Source organism: Asparagus officinalis, chromosome 3 (genome assembly GCF_001876935.1).
Source record: "Asparagus officinalis chromosome 3, Aspof.V1, whole genome shotgun sequence".
Classification (NCBI taxonomy): domain Eukaryota; kingdom Viridiplantae; phylum Streptophyta; class Magnoliopsida; order Asparagales; family Asparagaceae; genus Asparagus; species Asparagus officinalis.
This window is the reverse complement of record NC_033796.1, coordinates 9,187,890-9,203,848: the sequence shown is the minus strand read 5'-3', so window position 1 is coordinate 9,203,848 and position 15,959 is coordinate 9,187,890. Positions and strand designations below refer to the sequence as shown.

The 15,959-nt window shown below is 37.7% G+C and overlaps 2 protein-coding genes across 2 annotated transcripts; one reads left to right on the top strand and one right to left on the bottom strand.

Annotated features, from left to right (window-relative positions):
• LOC109834586 (E3 ubiquitin-protein ligase ATL4-like) lies at positions 1,277 to 2,498 on the bottom strand. The gene is made up of 3 exons (XM_020402621.1): positions 2,421 to 2,498; positions 1,878 to 2,090; positions 1,277 to 1,684 (listed from the first exon to the last, which is right to left on the bottom strand). The coding sequence occupies exons 1-3, from the start codon at positions 2,496 to 2,498 to the stop codon at positions 1,277 to 1,279; spliced, it is 699 nt and encodes a 232-aa protein (XP_020258210.1).
• On the top strand, positions 2,608 to 15,461 carry LOC109834585 (DNA-directed RNA polymerases II, IV and V subunit 11-like). Its single transcript, XM_020402620.1, has 6 exons — positions 2,608 to 2,741; positions 2,836 to 2,925; positions 3,026 to 3,104; positions 3,418 to 3,513; positions 5,963 to 5,965; positions 15,441 to 15,461. Exons 1-6 carry the CDS (start codon positions 2,689 to 2,691, stop codon positions 15,459 to 15,461), a joined length of 342 nt encoding a protein of 113 aa, XP_020258209.1. The 5' UTR covers positions 2,608 to 2,688.

Below are 15,959 nucleotides of genomic sequence, written 5' to 3'. Positions count from 1 at the left end.
TATATATATATATACATACATATATATATATATATATAGGGAGAAGTGTTTCTAAGGTGACACCTTAGATAATCATCTAAGGACATGGCATAAAATCACATGATTAAGCTATATTGTGGATGATCCACTTTATATATATATATATATATATATATAGGGAGAATTGTTTCTAGGGTGACACCTTAGATAATCATCTAAGGACATGGCATAAAATCACATGATTAAGCTATATTGTGGATGATCCACTTCGTTAAACTTAATCTACATATTCTAAAATCCTAACACACTAAGTTTGGGGTGAGTCCACCGTCGTTTGACCTTTTATCCACTCGTATCAATTTTAACGGTTTCAAATGAATAGAACTTTTCACATAGCTCGATGGAGGGTCAAACGACGATGGGTTCACCCCAAACTTGGTGTATTAGGGTTTTAGAATATGTAGATCAAGTTTAACGGAGCAGATAATCCATAATGTAGCTCAATCATGTGATTTTAGGTCGCGTCCTTAGATGATTATCTAAGGCGTCACCTTAGGTAACGGTTTCAAATGAATAGAACTTTTCACATAGCTCGATGGAGGGTCAAACGACGATGGGTTCACCCCAAACTTGGTGTATTAGGGTTTTAGAATATGTAGATCAAGTTTAACGGAGCAGATAATCCATAATGTAGCTCAATCATGTGATTTTAGGTCGCGTCCTTAGATGATTATCTAAGGCGTCACCTTAGGAACACTTTTCCCATATATATATATATATATATATATCATAAGTTATCTTTAAAGAATCATATTGGTCATGTGTAGACGTTGAGGCGCATTAACAAAAGGCCATTTTAGCACTGCTCAAGTGCATGAGATTTAAAAGGGAAAAATGGCCAGATTGCTATATTTTGTAGACCCTAGGTGACAGAATGGTATAAAAATTTTAACTTTTGTCAAATTGATATATTATGTAGCCTCCAACGCCATATAGCCCTTAAATTTGGTCGGGGTCATTTTTTCGGCCAGTGCTGACGTGATTTATTGCATAAAACCCTCTCATCAAAACACATCCTGCTCCTAACCCCCCCTCTCCCTCCTCCTCCTCTACCTCTTCAATCTCCCCCTTTCCCTCCTCCTCCTCATCCTCTTCCTCCTCCTCCACATCCTCTTCAACCTCCCCCTCCTCCTCCTCCACATCCTCTTCAACCTCCCCCCTCCTCCTCCTCCTCTTCAACAAATCGATGTCATCATGATCATCATCAACAACAATCTCCTCTCAAATCCAACCTCCATCAACAAATGACCACCAAAGTCGGTGTCTTCATGAGCCAATAATCAACACACTGAGCATGAAAACTATGCCTGCACATTGGCAGTAACATGCATTTCTCCCCATTTCTAAAGCTCTCCAAGCAAACTGCACAATCTTTTTCTTCGCCGTCGAAATCATAACAAGGGAGCTTCTCCAAATCATCAGGGGACAAACCATTGTTCCCTTCATTCTTAAGCTCATCTCCTTGCGAAATTGTGTTCAGACTCCTTCTAAATGCTTTTCCTACAATGCAGATATGCAACAGAACCAAGACTCCAATGCCAATGAAGAGAATGATGGATGCAATGATGATGGATATCACCATGAATTGGGTTGCAATTGTTAAAAGACTTGCACACATTTCTTCTTCTTCTTTCCCCCTAAATCCCTCTTATTTTCTGAAATTTCTTGAGAATTTTCAGAAACTGTGCAAGAAATCATGCCATTCAACAAACCCAACAAAACCCATGTATAGATTTGAATGCTTAATTTTGCAGAAAATTCATGCTATTTTATGAGATTGAAGAAAACCCATCAGTCTTATTTGGGTCAAGGGAAGTGGGTTGAGAGAAAGAGGCTACCTTTGAAAGGATATGATGAGGATGAGGAAGATATATGAATAAATATAGATGGATTATGAGGAAAGAGATAGAAAGAGAAGGGTTTGGTGATGAGTTCGAAGAAGATCGCGGCGGCTGAGGTGGCAGAGGGAGGGGTGGTGGATCTGGTGAAGGGATCGAGGAGGAGGAGGGAGGAGGAGGAGGAGTCAAGGGAAGTGGGTTGAGAGAAAGAGGCTACCTTTGAAAGGATATGATGAGGATGAGGAAGATATATGAATAAATATAGATGGATTATGAGGAAAGAGATAGAAAGAGAAGGGTTTGGTGATGAGTTCGAAGAAGATCGCGGCGGCTGAGGTGGCAGAGGGAGGGGTGGTGGATCTGGTGAAGGGATCGAGGAGGAGGAGGGAGGAGGAGGAGGAGGGATGAGTTTTTGATAAGGGGGTTTTGTGTAATAAATCCCATCAGCACTGAGCGGAAAAATGACCTCGACCATACTTAAGGGCTATATGGCACCGGAGGCTACATAATATACCAATTTGATAAAAGTTAAAAAATTTATACCATTTTGTCACTTAGGATCCACAAAATATACCGATCTGACAATTTTGACGATTCAAAAGTAACGCAAAGGCATACCATATTGATGCGTCGTTAAACTGAATATATAACTCACAGCTCTTTGCCGGCCCAACAAGAGCCCAACCTTTCGTGGGTCCCACACTATGACTGGGAATGAAAATGCGGGTGCGTTCTAATTCTAGATAAAACCCCTCTCCTTCAACTTCAACGTCGAACCCCTTTCCGACCAAGGAATCGAAGAGCAGCAGCCATGAACGCCCCCGATCGATACGAGCGATTCGTCGTACCGGAAGGCACAAAGAAGTAAAGTTTTTTCTCTCCACCCCCTCCCTCTTTCAAATTTTCATTTCCGCCCAAATCCTTTTAGTTTAATTTCACAACGAGGACGAAATCGCAGGGTCTCGTACGAGAGGGACACCAAGATCGTCAACGCCGCCTCCTTCACCATTGAACGAGAGGATCATACTATTGGAAACATACTTCGGATGTAAAATTTTCATTTTGCCCCCTTTTCTTTGTCGTAATTTGGGTTTCCCCCCTTTTGTTGGCTTTGATTTGGGTTTTTTTTTTTTTTTTGGGAAATACAGGCAGCTGCATAGGGATCCGAATGTACTTTTCGCGGGGTACAAGCTTCCTCATCCTCTCCAGTATAAGATCTTAGTGAGGGTAAGTTTTTTGCGTTGAAAAGCTGGTGTTTTTAGGGGTTTAGGGTTTTAAGATTTGATCAACTGCAGTTTTTCTAATACTGATATTGGGTATTGAGAATGTGTTTCCACTGGGATATTTTTGTTATTAGTTTCACGTAACAGTGTTAATATGTACAGATGCCAAATTTTAACTACACTGGTAAAAAAATAAAATAAATAGTGTGCAAAATTCAAAAATTGCAAATTTAGTGTAATTTTGTAAATTAGCGGATGTCCTTTTCTTTTTCCTTCAGAAAAATGTGTCGGCTTGACATCCCTTGTGCTCTTTGCAGATCCACACTACAAGCCAGTCTTCGCCATCGCAGGCATATAGACAGGGGATTGAAGATCTTGACAAGGAGCTGCAGTATTTGAAGAAAGCTTTTGAGGTATAGTAGTTACCCCCACCATTTAAGGGTCAACTGCATGATTTGTTTATTTATTTTGTTTTTTTAATACTCAGCTGTAGTAACACCCCTCATCCAATGCTATATCATTGTATTCCTTATCTGTCCAATTTAACGCTTGCTAGTGGCTTCTCTTCCACCAATTATAGTTGTAAAACCCACTGTTCAAAGTGGCAATTATGAAATTCGACCTATTCAAAGCACCTCTTGTGAATGTCAATTATAGAATTCACATCCAAATATGGGTGTGGAGAACGTTGATGTTCAGCAACAAAATAATGTAGTACACTGTAGCTTTTGAAATCAATTCTTCTGAGTTCTGAAGTTGTAAATGTGCACGTTGTATCGAATTTCCTAAGATCAGAGGATACGTTTATCTCTCATATTCACCAAAAATTTTGTGCGCATGCGATATTGGCCTGTTTTAGAGTAGTCTTCATCTATTTCTGCACTGTTATTTCCTAATCAAATATCCTATTCATCTAGTATTAACTCGCACTTATTACATATTTGGTATGTCAATATATATGTGCACATGAATCTAGGCTTGTGCCAAATTCTCTATTCATTTTTTGAAAATGCAACAAGAAAATAAAGTTACTGCATTTTCTACTATCAAATTGTTGAAGCAATTCATCCTAAGTTGATTTCCTACCTTGGAGCTTGAAATTTTAGGCAGTTCCAATTATATCAGCAGCATATCTTATAATATGGTACATGCAAATAATAGCTAAGGGCGGGATGTCTGAAGGTGCATGATAGCGGGAGATCTATTTCCTACTAACTTGCACCCTCTGCTGGTTTTCAATGGTGAAGAAGAAGAAGAATAATGGGAGGAAAATCCTAAGCGTTAGATTAAGGTCTTCTAGTAATAGCTAAGGGCGGGATGTCTGAAGGTGCATGATAGCGGGAGATCTATTTCCTACTAACTTGCACCCTCTGCTGGTTTTCAATGGTGAAGAAGAAGAAGAATAATGGGAGGAAAATCCTAAGCGTTAGATTAAGGTCTTCTAGCTCTTACTCGCCAGCTCCAGAGGATCAAATTGATGTCAATTTGGAGGAAGATGAAGAAGATAGTGTAGATCTCAGTCCTACTGTTATGGGATCAACTGGACCAAAGGGTGAGAAGAAGAAAAAGTCCATGGATGAAATTCTTAGATCTACTGATTTCTTGTATGAATCATCTCTTTCTTCTTCTCTTCCGTTGAGGGAGGGTTTCCAAGCTCGTCATCTCTCCAAGAGTAATGGAGCTAGCTCATCGAGGGCTTCCTGGGCTGATGAGGTTGAAATGGAGGTGATATCTGATCTTCCTTTGTCTCAGATTCTTACTTCTAAATCTGTGAATGCTCTTGGCTTAGATTTAGGATCTTCAAAATTGATTTCAGACGATTCTACTGTTCCATTGAATGATATGAATGAATCTATTGAGATTAGATCTGAAACTCATCCAAAGGTTAGTGAGCCTGCAATTAGTCAATCTGAAATGGAATTCAAAAATCATATGACTTCAAATCTGGAAACAGAGAAGAATGGAGCTGGAAAAACTCAAGATTCTGTTAATGTTGAAAACACGAAGGGGAAAGGGCTTGGCTCTAGTAAAACTTTTGTCAGTCTCTTTGCTGACAATAGGAAAATAGGCAATGGTTTATCTCTTAGTTTTGTACCATCATCTAATTCAGATACAGTTTCATTTTCTGCTGAAGAGTGGAAGGAAGGTGAAGAATTATGGAAGAATGCTCTAATTGGACATGTCATAGGATTGAATGTCAAATATAAATCTATTGAATCCTATGTAAATAAACTATGGGGCAATATCTCTATTCCTAAGGTTTCTTTAATTAAACAGGGTATTTTTTTGTTTGATTTTCAATCAGACAAACACAAGAGAGATGTTCTTGAAGCAGGATCTTGGTTTTTTTGGTTCTAGACCTCTTATGTTAATGCCTTGGAGCATAGACACAAATATGGAAAAATTGAAGGACTTCTATTATCCAATGTGGGTACAGTTTCCTAATTTGAGATTAAATCTATGGAGCTCAACTGGTATAGTAAGGTTGCTAGCCTAATAGGTAAACCTATTGCAACTGATAAACTTACAACAACTAGACAAAGATTGTCTTATGCCAGAGTTTTACTTGAAGTGAAACTGCCATTGCAAAATCCACTTCCTGACTATTTGAATATTCAAGATCCAGATGGAAGAAGCTATAAGCAGTCAGTGTTGTTTGAATTTAAGCCAAAGTGGTGCTCCTCATGTACTATGATTGGTCATGATACTGAACAATGCAGAAGAAAGAAAACTACGAAGGTCTGGGTTCCAATTAGTAGACAAACTAGAAATGTTCTTGTGCAGTCACAAGGCAGTGCTGATTCTATTAGAAAAGAGATATCTGGACAGGGAATTGCTGGATCAAATGAACAGAATGGTCAGGAAGTTAGAGGGGAGAATTCAGGGAGTTCTGGTTCTGGTCCCCCTTATGTTCCAACAGATGTGCAGGATTTTCCAGGGCTCCTAGCTATTAGATTGGATGCACAAAAACATGCACAACAAGATGTTGGTGTGCAGGAAAGAGGTTCTGCTGCTTCTCAAAAACATCAATCAACTGATATGATGCAGAACTCCCCAGGCCAGAATGCACAAAACATCCACATCAAAATGCTGGAAATCAGTTAAACAGTTTTTCATCTCCTACAATACACACCACAAGTTTTTCAAGTGTAAATAAGGAAGATTAGCAAGGAGAGAGAATATTTCTGATATAGGTGATTTTACCTTCTAAGCATCTCACTTTTCACTCCTGGAGCAACAAAATGATCCATCTAGTGTGGATAGAGGAGGATTTACCAAATAATGCACTTAGCCATTTGGAATATTAGAGGATTTCATAAATCCTCTAAACATAAGATAGTGAAACAATTCATTCAAGAGTACAAACTATCTTTCCTTCTTCTTCTGGAAACAAAACTATCTGAAAATAAACTACACCTTTTTTCAAGGAAAATAACAAGAAATTGGCAATGGATTTCTAATGTGCAAGAAGCTGTAAATTATAGAATCTGGATTTTATAGGATAATGATATTATCAATGTTCATATCATCAAATCATCAGAGCAATTTTTGACCTGCTTAATAGAGTCCAGAGATGGCAAGATTTCCTGTCTTTGCACTATAGTATATGCTCTGAATCAACAAATTAGCAGGAGATCTCTATGGCATGATTTATTGGAATTTAAACACAATGTTAATTGTCCTTGGCTTATTAGTGGAGATTTTAACTCAATTATTAGTAGTGAGGAAAAGATTGGGGGCATACCTGTTACTGAAGCTGAAACTGAGGATTTCCAAGATTTTATCATCTCATGTCAATTTATGCACTTGAGATCAACAGGATGCTACTTCACCTGGAATAATAAACAAGATGTTGACACAAGAATATGGTCCATATTAGATAGACGTTTAATTAATGAAGACTGGATTCAGAAGTACACAACTAGTCAAGTAGATTATCTTATGCCAAGTTGTTCTGATCACTCTCCTGCTCTCTATTGGTGATCGATGATGTTGCTGAAGGAAAAAAGCCTTTCAAATTTTATAATATATGGGTCAAATATCCTGATTTTCTACCAACAGTGAGCTCAATTTGGGGATAGGAAGTTTATGGTTATAAGATGTTCATACTTCATACCAAGCTCAAAAACCTCAAGCCATCTCTAAAGGAGTTAAAAAAAACACTTCATGGATATAAGTGAACAAGTTCTTAGAGCTAAAAATAAACTTGCTGATATTCAGGTGCAACTAAATGATGATTTGCTCAACCCAACCTTGATTCAAAAAGAGAAAGAATGCACCAGTAAATATGCTAAACTGTTGGACTGTGAAACCTCTTTTTACAGGCAGAGGGCAAACATCAACTGGGGGATTCATGGAGATAAAAGCTCACATTTCTTTCATTCTGTGATGAAGAATAAAAGGCATCATAATAGAATAATGTCTTTGTATGATAGGACTGGATCTAGATTAACAGAGATGCCAGATATCATTGCTGAATTCCTGGACTTCTATAAAAACCTCATGGGTACTTCAATAACTACTTCTACACTAGACTCTGAGGTAATATCAAATGGCCCTTTGCTCTTGACAGATCAAAGAAACATGCTCAGTTCACCTGTCACTAGGGATGAAATTAAACATGCAGTTTTTTCCATGCCTAGTGGAAAAAGTCCTGGTCCAGATGGCTTTAGTGCTTATTTCTTTAAAGCCTCCTGGAATATCATTGAATAAGATCTTTATGAAGCTATAGAAGAATTCTTTAATTCTGGTAAGATGTTGGGTGCATTCAATTCAACAGCTATAACACTAATTCCTAAAGTGCTCAATCCTCAAAATGCAACTGATTTTAGACCAATTGCTTGTTGTAATTGTGTTTACAAAATTATTTCAAAAATCATTGTAAGTAGGATTCAAAAAATCATTGGTTATTTGATAAGTGATGCTCAAAATGTATTTGTGAAAGAGAGACTTATTTCCAGCAATATATTGCTAGCTCATGATCTCATTAAACATTATTCCAGAAAGAATACTTCTCCAAGAGCCATTCTAAACATAGACTTGAGAAAAACTTTTGACACAATAAGCTGGCATTTCCTAAGAAGCATGTTGACAGGGTTGGGGTTTCCTAAAAATATGATTGGTTGGATAATGGAATGCATCTCAACTCCAAAATACTCCCTGTCAATCAATAGTACATTGCATGGATACTTTCAAGGTGCAAGAGGTTTGAGGCAAGGAGATCCTATGTCTCCATATCTGTTTGTTATAGGCACGGAATATCTATCAAGGAAGCTGGATACTCTCAAGGATGATAGTGTGACACCCCTGAGTTCACTCAAGGCTGCAGTCCAAGGTGAAACCAAGAATGTCAAACCTGCCATGCACCATACCGTGCAATAACATGTTTCACCATCACAATTACTATCTCTCTAGTAGAGTCAATAACAGGTGTAGGTACAAAAGCAAGTAAAAGATAATATAAGAGTCAACTGATGAAATTATAGAGAATCAAATAAATACTTCATCATCCAATATACTGAAGTACAAGTCAATATCTGAAATGAATAAACGGGAACTTCTCAACAAATCTCAAATATAATTATCTGAATAAAAGGGAACAAGGCACACAGCCTTTACAACTTCTAGGATAAACTCTCAAATATCTAACAAAGTTCTACAGTGGAGTTCAAAAAAAAATATAACTATAATAAACGGCTGGAGCTAAAGTGCAACGCTATCAACCTGCGACTCTTCGGGCTCCTGGCTCATTACCTAAAAGGGGGAGGGATAACGAGCGTCAAAGCGCTAGCGAGTAACATCACAACCAACCCCAAGGGAAAAGGCTCATTGTATACAGAAAATACAGTTAATATATATATATATAAAATCACTGATCCTATATAGGTCATTACAACGTGAGCATAAGTACGTCGAGCGAAATAATCCAAACAAGGAAACCCTCATGTATATATCATGTAGCTCAAATTCGTAAATACCTATGTATAAGAGGATTTTAGTAGTTAGGAAATTACAACACGAGCATAGGTACGTCGAGCGAAATAATCAAAACAAGGAAACCCTCATGTATATACCCTTCATGGATATAAGTGAACAAGTTCTTAGAGCTAAAAATAAACTTGCTGATATTCAGGTGCAACTAAATGATGATTTGCTCAACCCAACCTTGATTCAAAAAGAGAAAGAATGCACCAGTAAATATGCTAAACTGTTGGACTGTGAAACCTCTTTTTACAGGCAGAGGGCAAACATCAACTGGGGGATTCATGGAGATAAAAGCTCACATTTCTTTCATTCTGTGATGAAGAATAAAAGGCATCATAATAGAATAATGTCTTTGTATGATAGGACTGGATCTAGATTAACAGAGATGCCAGATATCATTGCTGAATTCCTGGACTTCTATAAAAACCTCATGGGTACTTCAATAACTACTTCTACACTAGACTCTGAGGTAATATCAAATGGCCCTTTGCTCTTGACAGATCAAAGAAACATGCTCAGTTCACCTGTCACTAGGGATGAAATTAAACATGCAGTTTTTTCCATGCCTAGTGGAAAAAGTCCTGGTCCAGATGGCTTTAGTGCTTATTTCTTTAAAGCCTCCTGGAATATCATTGAATAAGATCTTTATGAAGCTATAGAAGAATTCTTTAATTCTGGTAAGATGTTGGGTGCATTCAATTCAACAGCTATAACACTAATTCCTAAAGTGCTCAATCCTCAAAATGCAACTGATTTTAGACCAATTGCTTGTTGTAATTGTGTTTACAAAATTATTTCAAAAATCATTGTAAGTAGGATTCAAAAAATCATTGGTTATTTGATAAGTGATGCTCAAAATGTATTTGTGAAAGAGAGACTTATTTCCAGCAATATATTGCTAGCTCATGATCTCATTAAACATTATTCCAGAAAGAATACTTCTCCAAGAGCCATTCTAAACATAGACTTGAGAAAAACTTTTGACACAATAAGCTGGCATTTCCTAAGAAGCATGTTGACAGGGTTGGGGTTTCCTAAAAATATGATTGGTTGGATAATGGAATGCATCTCAACTCCAAAATACTCCCTGTCAATCAATAGTACATTGCATGGATACTTTCAAGGTGCAAGAGGTTTGAGGCAAGGAGATCCTATGTCTCCATATCTGTTTGTTATAGGCACGGAATATCTATCAAGGAAGCTGGATACTCTCAAGGATGATAGTGTGACACCCCTGAGTTCACTCAAGGCTGCAGTCCAAGGTGAAACCAAGAATGTCAAACCTGCCATGCACCATACCGTGCAATAACATGTTTCACCATCACAATTACTATCTCTCTAGTAGAGTCAATAACAGGTGTAGGTACAAAAGCAAGTAAAAGATAATATAAGAGTCAACTGATGAAATTATAGAGAATCAAATAAATACTTCATCATCCAATATACTGAAGTACAAGTCAATATCTGAAATGAATAAACGGGAACTTCTCAACAAATCTCAAATATAATTATCTGAATAAAAGGGAACAAGGCACACAGCCTTTACAACTTCTAGGATAAACTCTCAAATATCTAACAAAGTTCTACAGTGGAGTTCAAAAAAAAATATAACTATAATAAACGGCTGGAGCTAAAGTGCAACGCTATCAACCTGCGACTCTTCGGGCTCCTGGCTCATTACCTAAAAGGGGGAGGGATAACGAGCGTCAAAGCGCTAGCGAGTAACATCACAACCAACCCCAAGGGAAAAGGCTCATTGTATACAGAAAATACAGTTAATATATATATATATAAAATCACTGATCCTATATAGGTCATTACAACGTGAGCATAAGTACGTCGAGCGAAATAATCCAAACAAGGGATCCTATATAGGTCATTACAACGTGAGCATAAGTACGTCGAGCGAAATAATCCAAACAAGGAAACCCTCATGTATATACGTGAGCATAAGTACGTCGAGCGAAATAATCCAAACAAGGAAACCCTCATGTATATATCATGTAGCTCAAATTCGTAAATACCTATGTATAAGAGGATTTTAGTAGTTAGGAAATTACAACACGAGCATAGGTACGTCGATCGAAATAATCCAAACAAGAAAATCCTCATGTATATACCTTTTATCTCAAATTGTAAATCCCTAAATATCAAACCCGGAATCTAATATAGGAACAAATAAATTAAAAGAATACAAAACCCATCTCTACTTCCAAACAGTGTCATGTCGAACTCACATGAATGTCATGTCCGAAAGCGATTAAGTGTCCAAATACATAGACTATATAGATTAAATGTCCAACACATGGACTGCATGAAGTAAACATCCAACACATGGACTGAAAGTAACAAGTGTTCAACGCATGGATTGAATATAACCAATGTCCAACGCATGGACTGAATATAACCAAATATCCAACGCATGGACTAAATATAACCAATGTCCAACGCATGGACTGAATATAACCAATGTCCAACGCATGGACTGATTATAACCAAATGTCCAACACATGGACTAAATATAACCAATGTCCAACGCATGGACTGAATATAACCAATGTCCAACGCATGTACTGAATGAAATGAATGTCCAACACGAGGACTAAAAGGAATGAGTGTCCAACACGAGGACTAAAAGGAATGAGTGTCCAACACGAGGAATAAATATAAGTTATGCGAAGTGTAAGTGTCGATGATATATATATACTCAAAAGATACACATAGACTCATGTCACACGTGCCTCGGTGTGCGTATCGGTACTTGTGTCAAAAGTCAACTCACATGTACAGATAAAGCACTAACATTGTAAACTAGTGTCAGATAATCGAGGCAACCCCGAAAAGCAACTCAAACAGATCAAGAATCTGTAAAACACCCTATCAGTCGACTCATAAGTTGACTGGGATTGGTCGACTCATTGGTCGATCAGACGAGACACAAAACTAAAAATTTTCCCGTCAGTCGACTCATTAGTTGACTCATCAGTCGATTCATAAGTCGACTCATGAGTTGACTTATTGGTCGACTGAGCAGAAAATTTTCTAGTTTCTGTTTTCGTTGATTATATGCAAAGATGTTAACCTAAAGTTCTTCTTCATCATTTCCAGCAGCATAAAAATGATTATTTCATATATAAAACAAACTGAAACGAAAGATCTACATGTAATTACTTACATCAAAACCCTAAACATATTTACACATGTTTAAAAACATATTAAAAACAGTAAATCATATTAAAACTCATGTTTAAACAAATTTCCAGATCTGGATCTTAATTTACAAATTTGTTGGTGAGCTTTTAAAACTGAAAATATTCGATTTTAGCATCATATGCTATAAAGGTCTATTTTTATACACAAATAGTGATTTAGGCTAAAAAATTCGAAATAAAACCAAAGAAAATTTATACAAATAGTGAATGAGAGCTGGGCGAGATGTTACTCGCCTCTGATATGCTAGAACAACCCCTGAATCCGAGAGAGAAAGATCCCCTTTGCTGCACCTCGCCAAAACTCGTTGAAATCCTCCGAAAATTCCCTAAAAATTCACCAAAACGAGCTAGGGTTTGAGAGGGAGAGATGGGGGCTAGGGTTTTGAGTTTTGAAGGTGTTCTCGGGTAGGAGATATCATATATGAGAGGTTAGACCCGATACAAAACCCAACAGACCCACAAACTAAAAGAAAACCCAAAATCAGCCCGTCAGTCGACTCATTGGTCGACTCATCAGTCGACTCATTAGTCGACTGAGCAGATATAGATTTCCAGATACATGCATGTTTTGTTATTCAGCCAAAACCAATGCACGAAACTCTATGAAACCACACTCATACATGTCTAATAACTTGTTACCAAGTATATCCATGACCTCAAGTCATTTATCACAATAAAAATTATTTATCACCAATAAATTCACATATCTTCATAATCCAAAAATACGGGGTTCTACAGATAGGCTCTATAAGTTTCATCCTAAATGCAACAGATTGAAAATATCACACTTAATTTTTGCAGATGACCTCCTACTCTTTGGCAAAGCAGACATGAATTCTATTTGAAGATTAAATGAATGCCTCAAGGAGTTTAGTCAAGTTTCAGGATTGGAACCCAACCCAGCTAAATGCTTAGTGTACCTGAGTGGCATTGATGAGGTTTTAAAATCTCAAATATGCTCATATCTCAATTTCTCTGAAGGGACCCTACCTATGACATACTTGGGTGTTCCTCTAATCTCAAAAAGATTATCTTGGCTTGATTGTTCCTCTCTTATTAGTAGGATCTCCTCTCAATTTCAAAACTGGCAGAATAATAGAATTTTATCCTATGCATGCAAATTACAACTGATCAAATCTGTTATTTTAGGGATTCAAATGTTTTGGATAAGTAACTACATCTTACCAACTAAAGTGCTAGAGAAGATTGATAAGATGTGTGCTGATTTCCTTTGGGGAAAGTAACTACATCTTACCAACTAAAGTGCTAGAGAAGATTGATAAGATGTGTGCTGATTTCCTTTGGGGACACAAAATTCACTTGGTGGCATGGACTGTTAGAGAAGATTGATAAGATGTGTGCTGATTTCCTTTGGGGACACAAAATTCACTTGGTGGCATGGACTGTTATTTTCTAGGATTTCAAACATGGTGGATTAGGAGTTTATTTAGCAAAATATTGGAATCATGCTTCTGCTGCTAAACTGCTTTGGATGATACACCATAAGAAGGACATATTATGGATTAAATGGATACATGGAAATTACTTGAGGCAAAATAATATTTGGCAAGTTCAGATCAGAGAATGTGATTCTTGGATGTGGAAACAAATTCTAAAAGTTAGGAATTTGTTAGCAGTGAAGCTTGGCAATATTGACAATCTTCTTTCTTTCATAAACAACTGCTGTTCTGGTGACAAATTTAGCATTTCTGCAATGTACAAGAGGTTGATTCAGCAAGTTCCTTCGTCAGCCATATCAGATACTACCTGGGGTGGTTGGCACTATCCTAAACACTCATTCATCTTGTGGTTGGCTTCTATCTCAAGGTTGCTAACTCAAGACATGCTATGTAGAATGAGCATCCTCAACTCAAATCAATGTGTGTTATGCACTGATATCAATCAAAGAGGAAACTGCAATCACTTATGTTTTGATTGTTAATACTCAACGGTAGTTTGGAACAAGGTAATGGATTGGATTGGTTTCAATTGGAAATCATGCAGCTGGAGTCGTCTTTTAACTTGGTTTAGTATGAGCTTGAGAGGGACTGGATTCAAAGCAAAGCTCAAGAGGATGGTATTTTCAGCATCGGTCTACATGATATAGCAGGAAAGGAATCTTAGGCTTTGTAGGATGTCTAAAAATCACAACAGATAGCCAATCCCCATCAAACACCAATGATGGAAGTTACAATCTGACGACTTCCAAAAGGTTATAATTTAAAGACTTTCATGTAGATCGATGAATGTTACAGTCTAACGACCTTCGTAATAACTGATAAAAGCTCTAATCAACAGCCTTCACAATCAACATCGGGAGTTACTATCTGACGACTCTCATATTTTTGAGGAGCCAAGACGAAGATTACTGAATAATGGTCTTTGCAACGCTCTACAGAAGAAGGTATAAGTCATTAGCTCCTTCTAAAATACGGAATTCACCCTCGTGTTTCAATTCCTGAAATGTAGGCGACCCCCGTGTTTCCAAGCTTCAACAAGCAAAACGCAAGTGACCCCCGTGTTTCTAAGCTTTAACAAACAAAACGTAAGCGACCCCCGCGTTTCCAAGCTTCAACAAACGAAACGCAGGCGACCCCCGCGTTTCCAACCTTCAGACTCCAAAACGCGGGCGACCCTCGTATTTTTCAACATCCAGCGGGTACCCAATTCCGCATCTCCAATCCTAAGACGCGGAGTTAGGGTCCTGAAAGCTAACTTGGGAATTGTTTGACTCATTCAACATGAGCTGAACGGTTTCAAAACTGTTTCCCATAATTTGAGGGTGGTTACACCCCACTTAGGAGTGATTTAAGGGGCAGTTACACCCCCTTAATCCCCTATAAAAACGAGTAAACTCAACTGAGTTCAAGACTTCTTTTCGGGTGGGCTTTTTTATCTTGGACTTGGCAGTGAAGAGGAGATCTTCGGCTTGGTAGCGAGGGGGAGATCGACGTTCATCCTTCAGTAACGTTCGACAACAGAGAGCTTTGGAGATCGGCAATAGGACCTTCTTCATCCTTGGTTTATAACCGATTTTTGGTTAAATCAACTCTTTCATAGAGTTTTAAACTCGTTCAGAGTTATCAACTCGTCCAGAGTTCTAAAACTTGCTTTGCAAGTTCTTCACAACATCAAATCGTGAGGAGAAGATCACGTTACAGTGAAACAAGATGTTCGGATCGTCAACGAGAAACAAACTCGACGCGAGCATTCGAGGGAGACATCTCATCGCCACTGTGAAGAACCCAGAATTAAACAAAGGAGAAAATCCGGATCATTCTCCTCTCTTTTGTAATCAGGAAATCCAATTGTAATTGAGATTGAGAGGATTGTAATCATTCTTTTTCTAAGCAGTTAGAGAGAATAAATCAAATACAATTCTTTCATTATTTTTCTTATTACAAAATTTCCACCAAACAGACTTTTTCAGAGACGTGCACGAAACCCAGACGCTCTCTTCCGTGCACTGAAGTTCATAGTATATTCTAAACTTCTAAATGAGGAATTTCCAATTCATGTAAAGGAATATATTGAGAGATTGGCTTGAGTTTTCAGAGCCATGACAGGCTCTGTTTGAACTTCAAGAGATGTAATTCAACTACACATTTGGTAATGAATAAAAATATTTTTCATTGACCAATATATATATATATATATATATA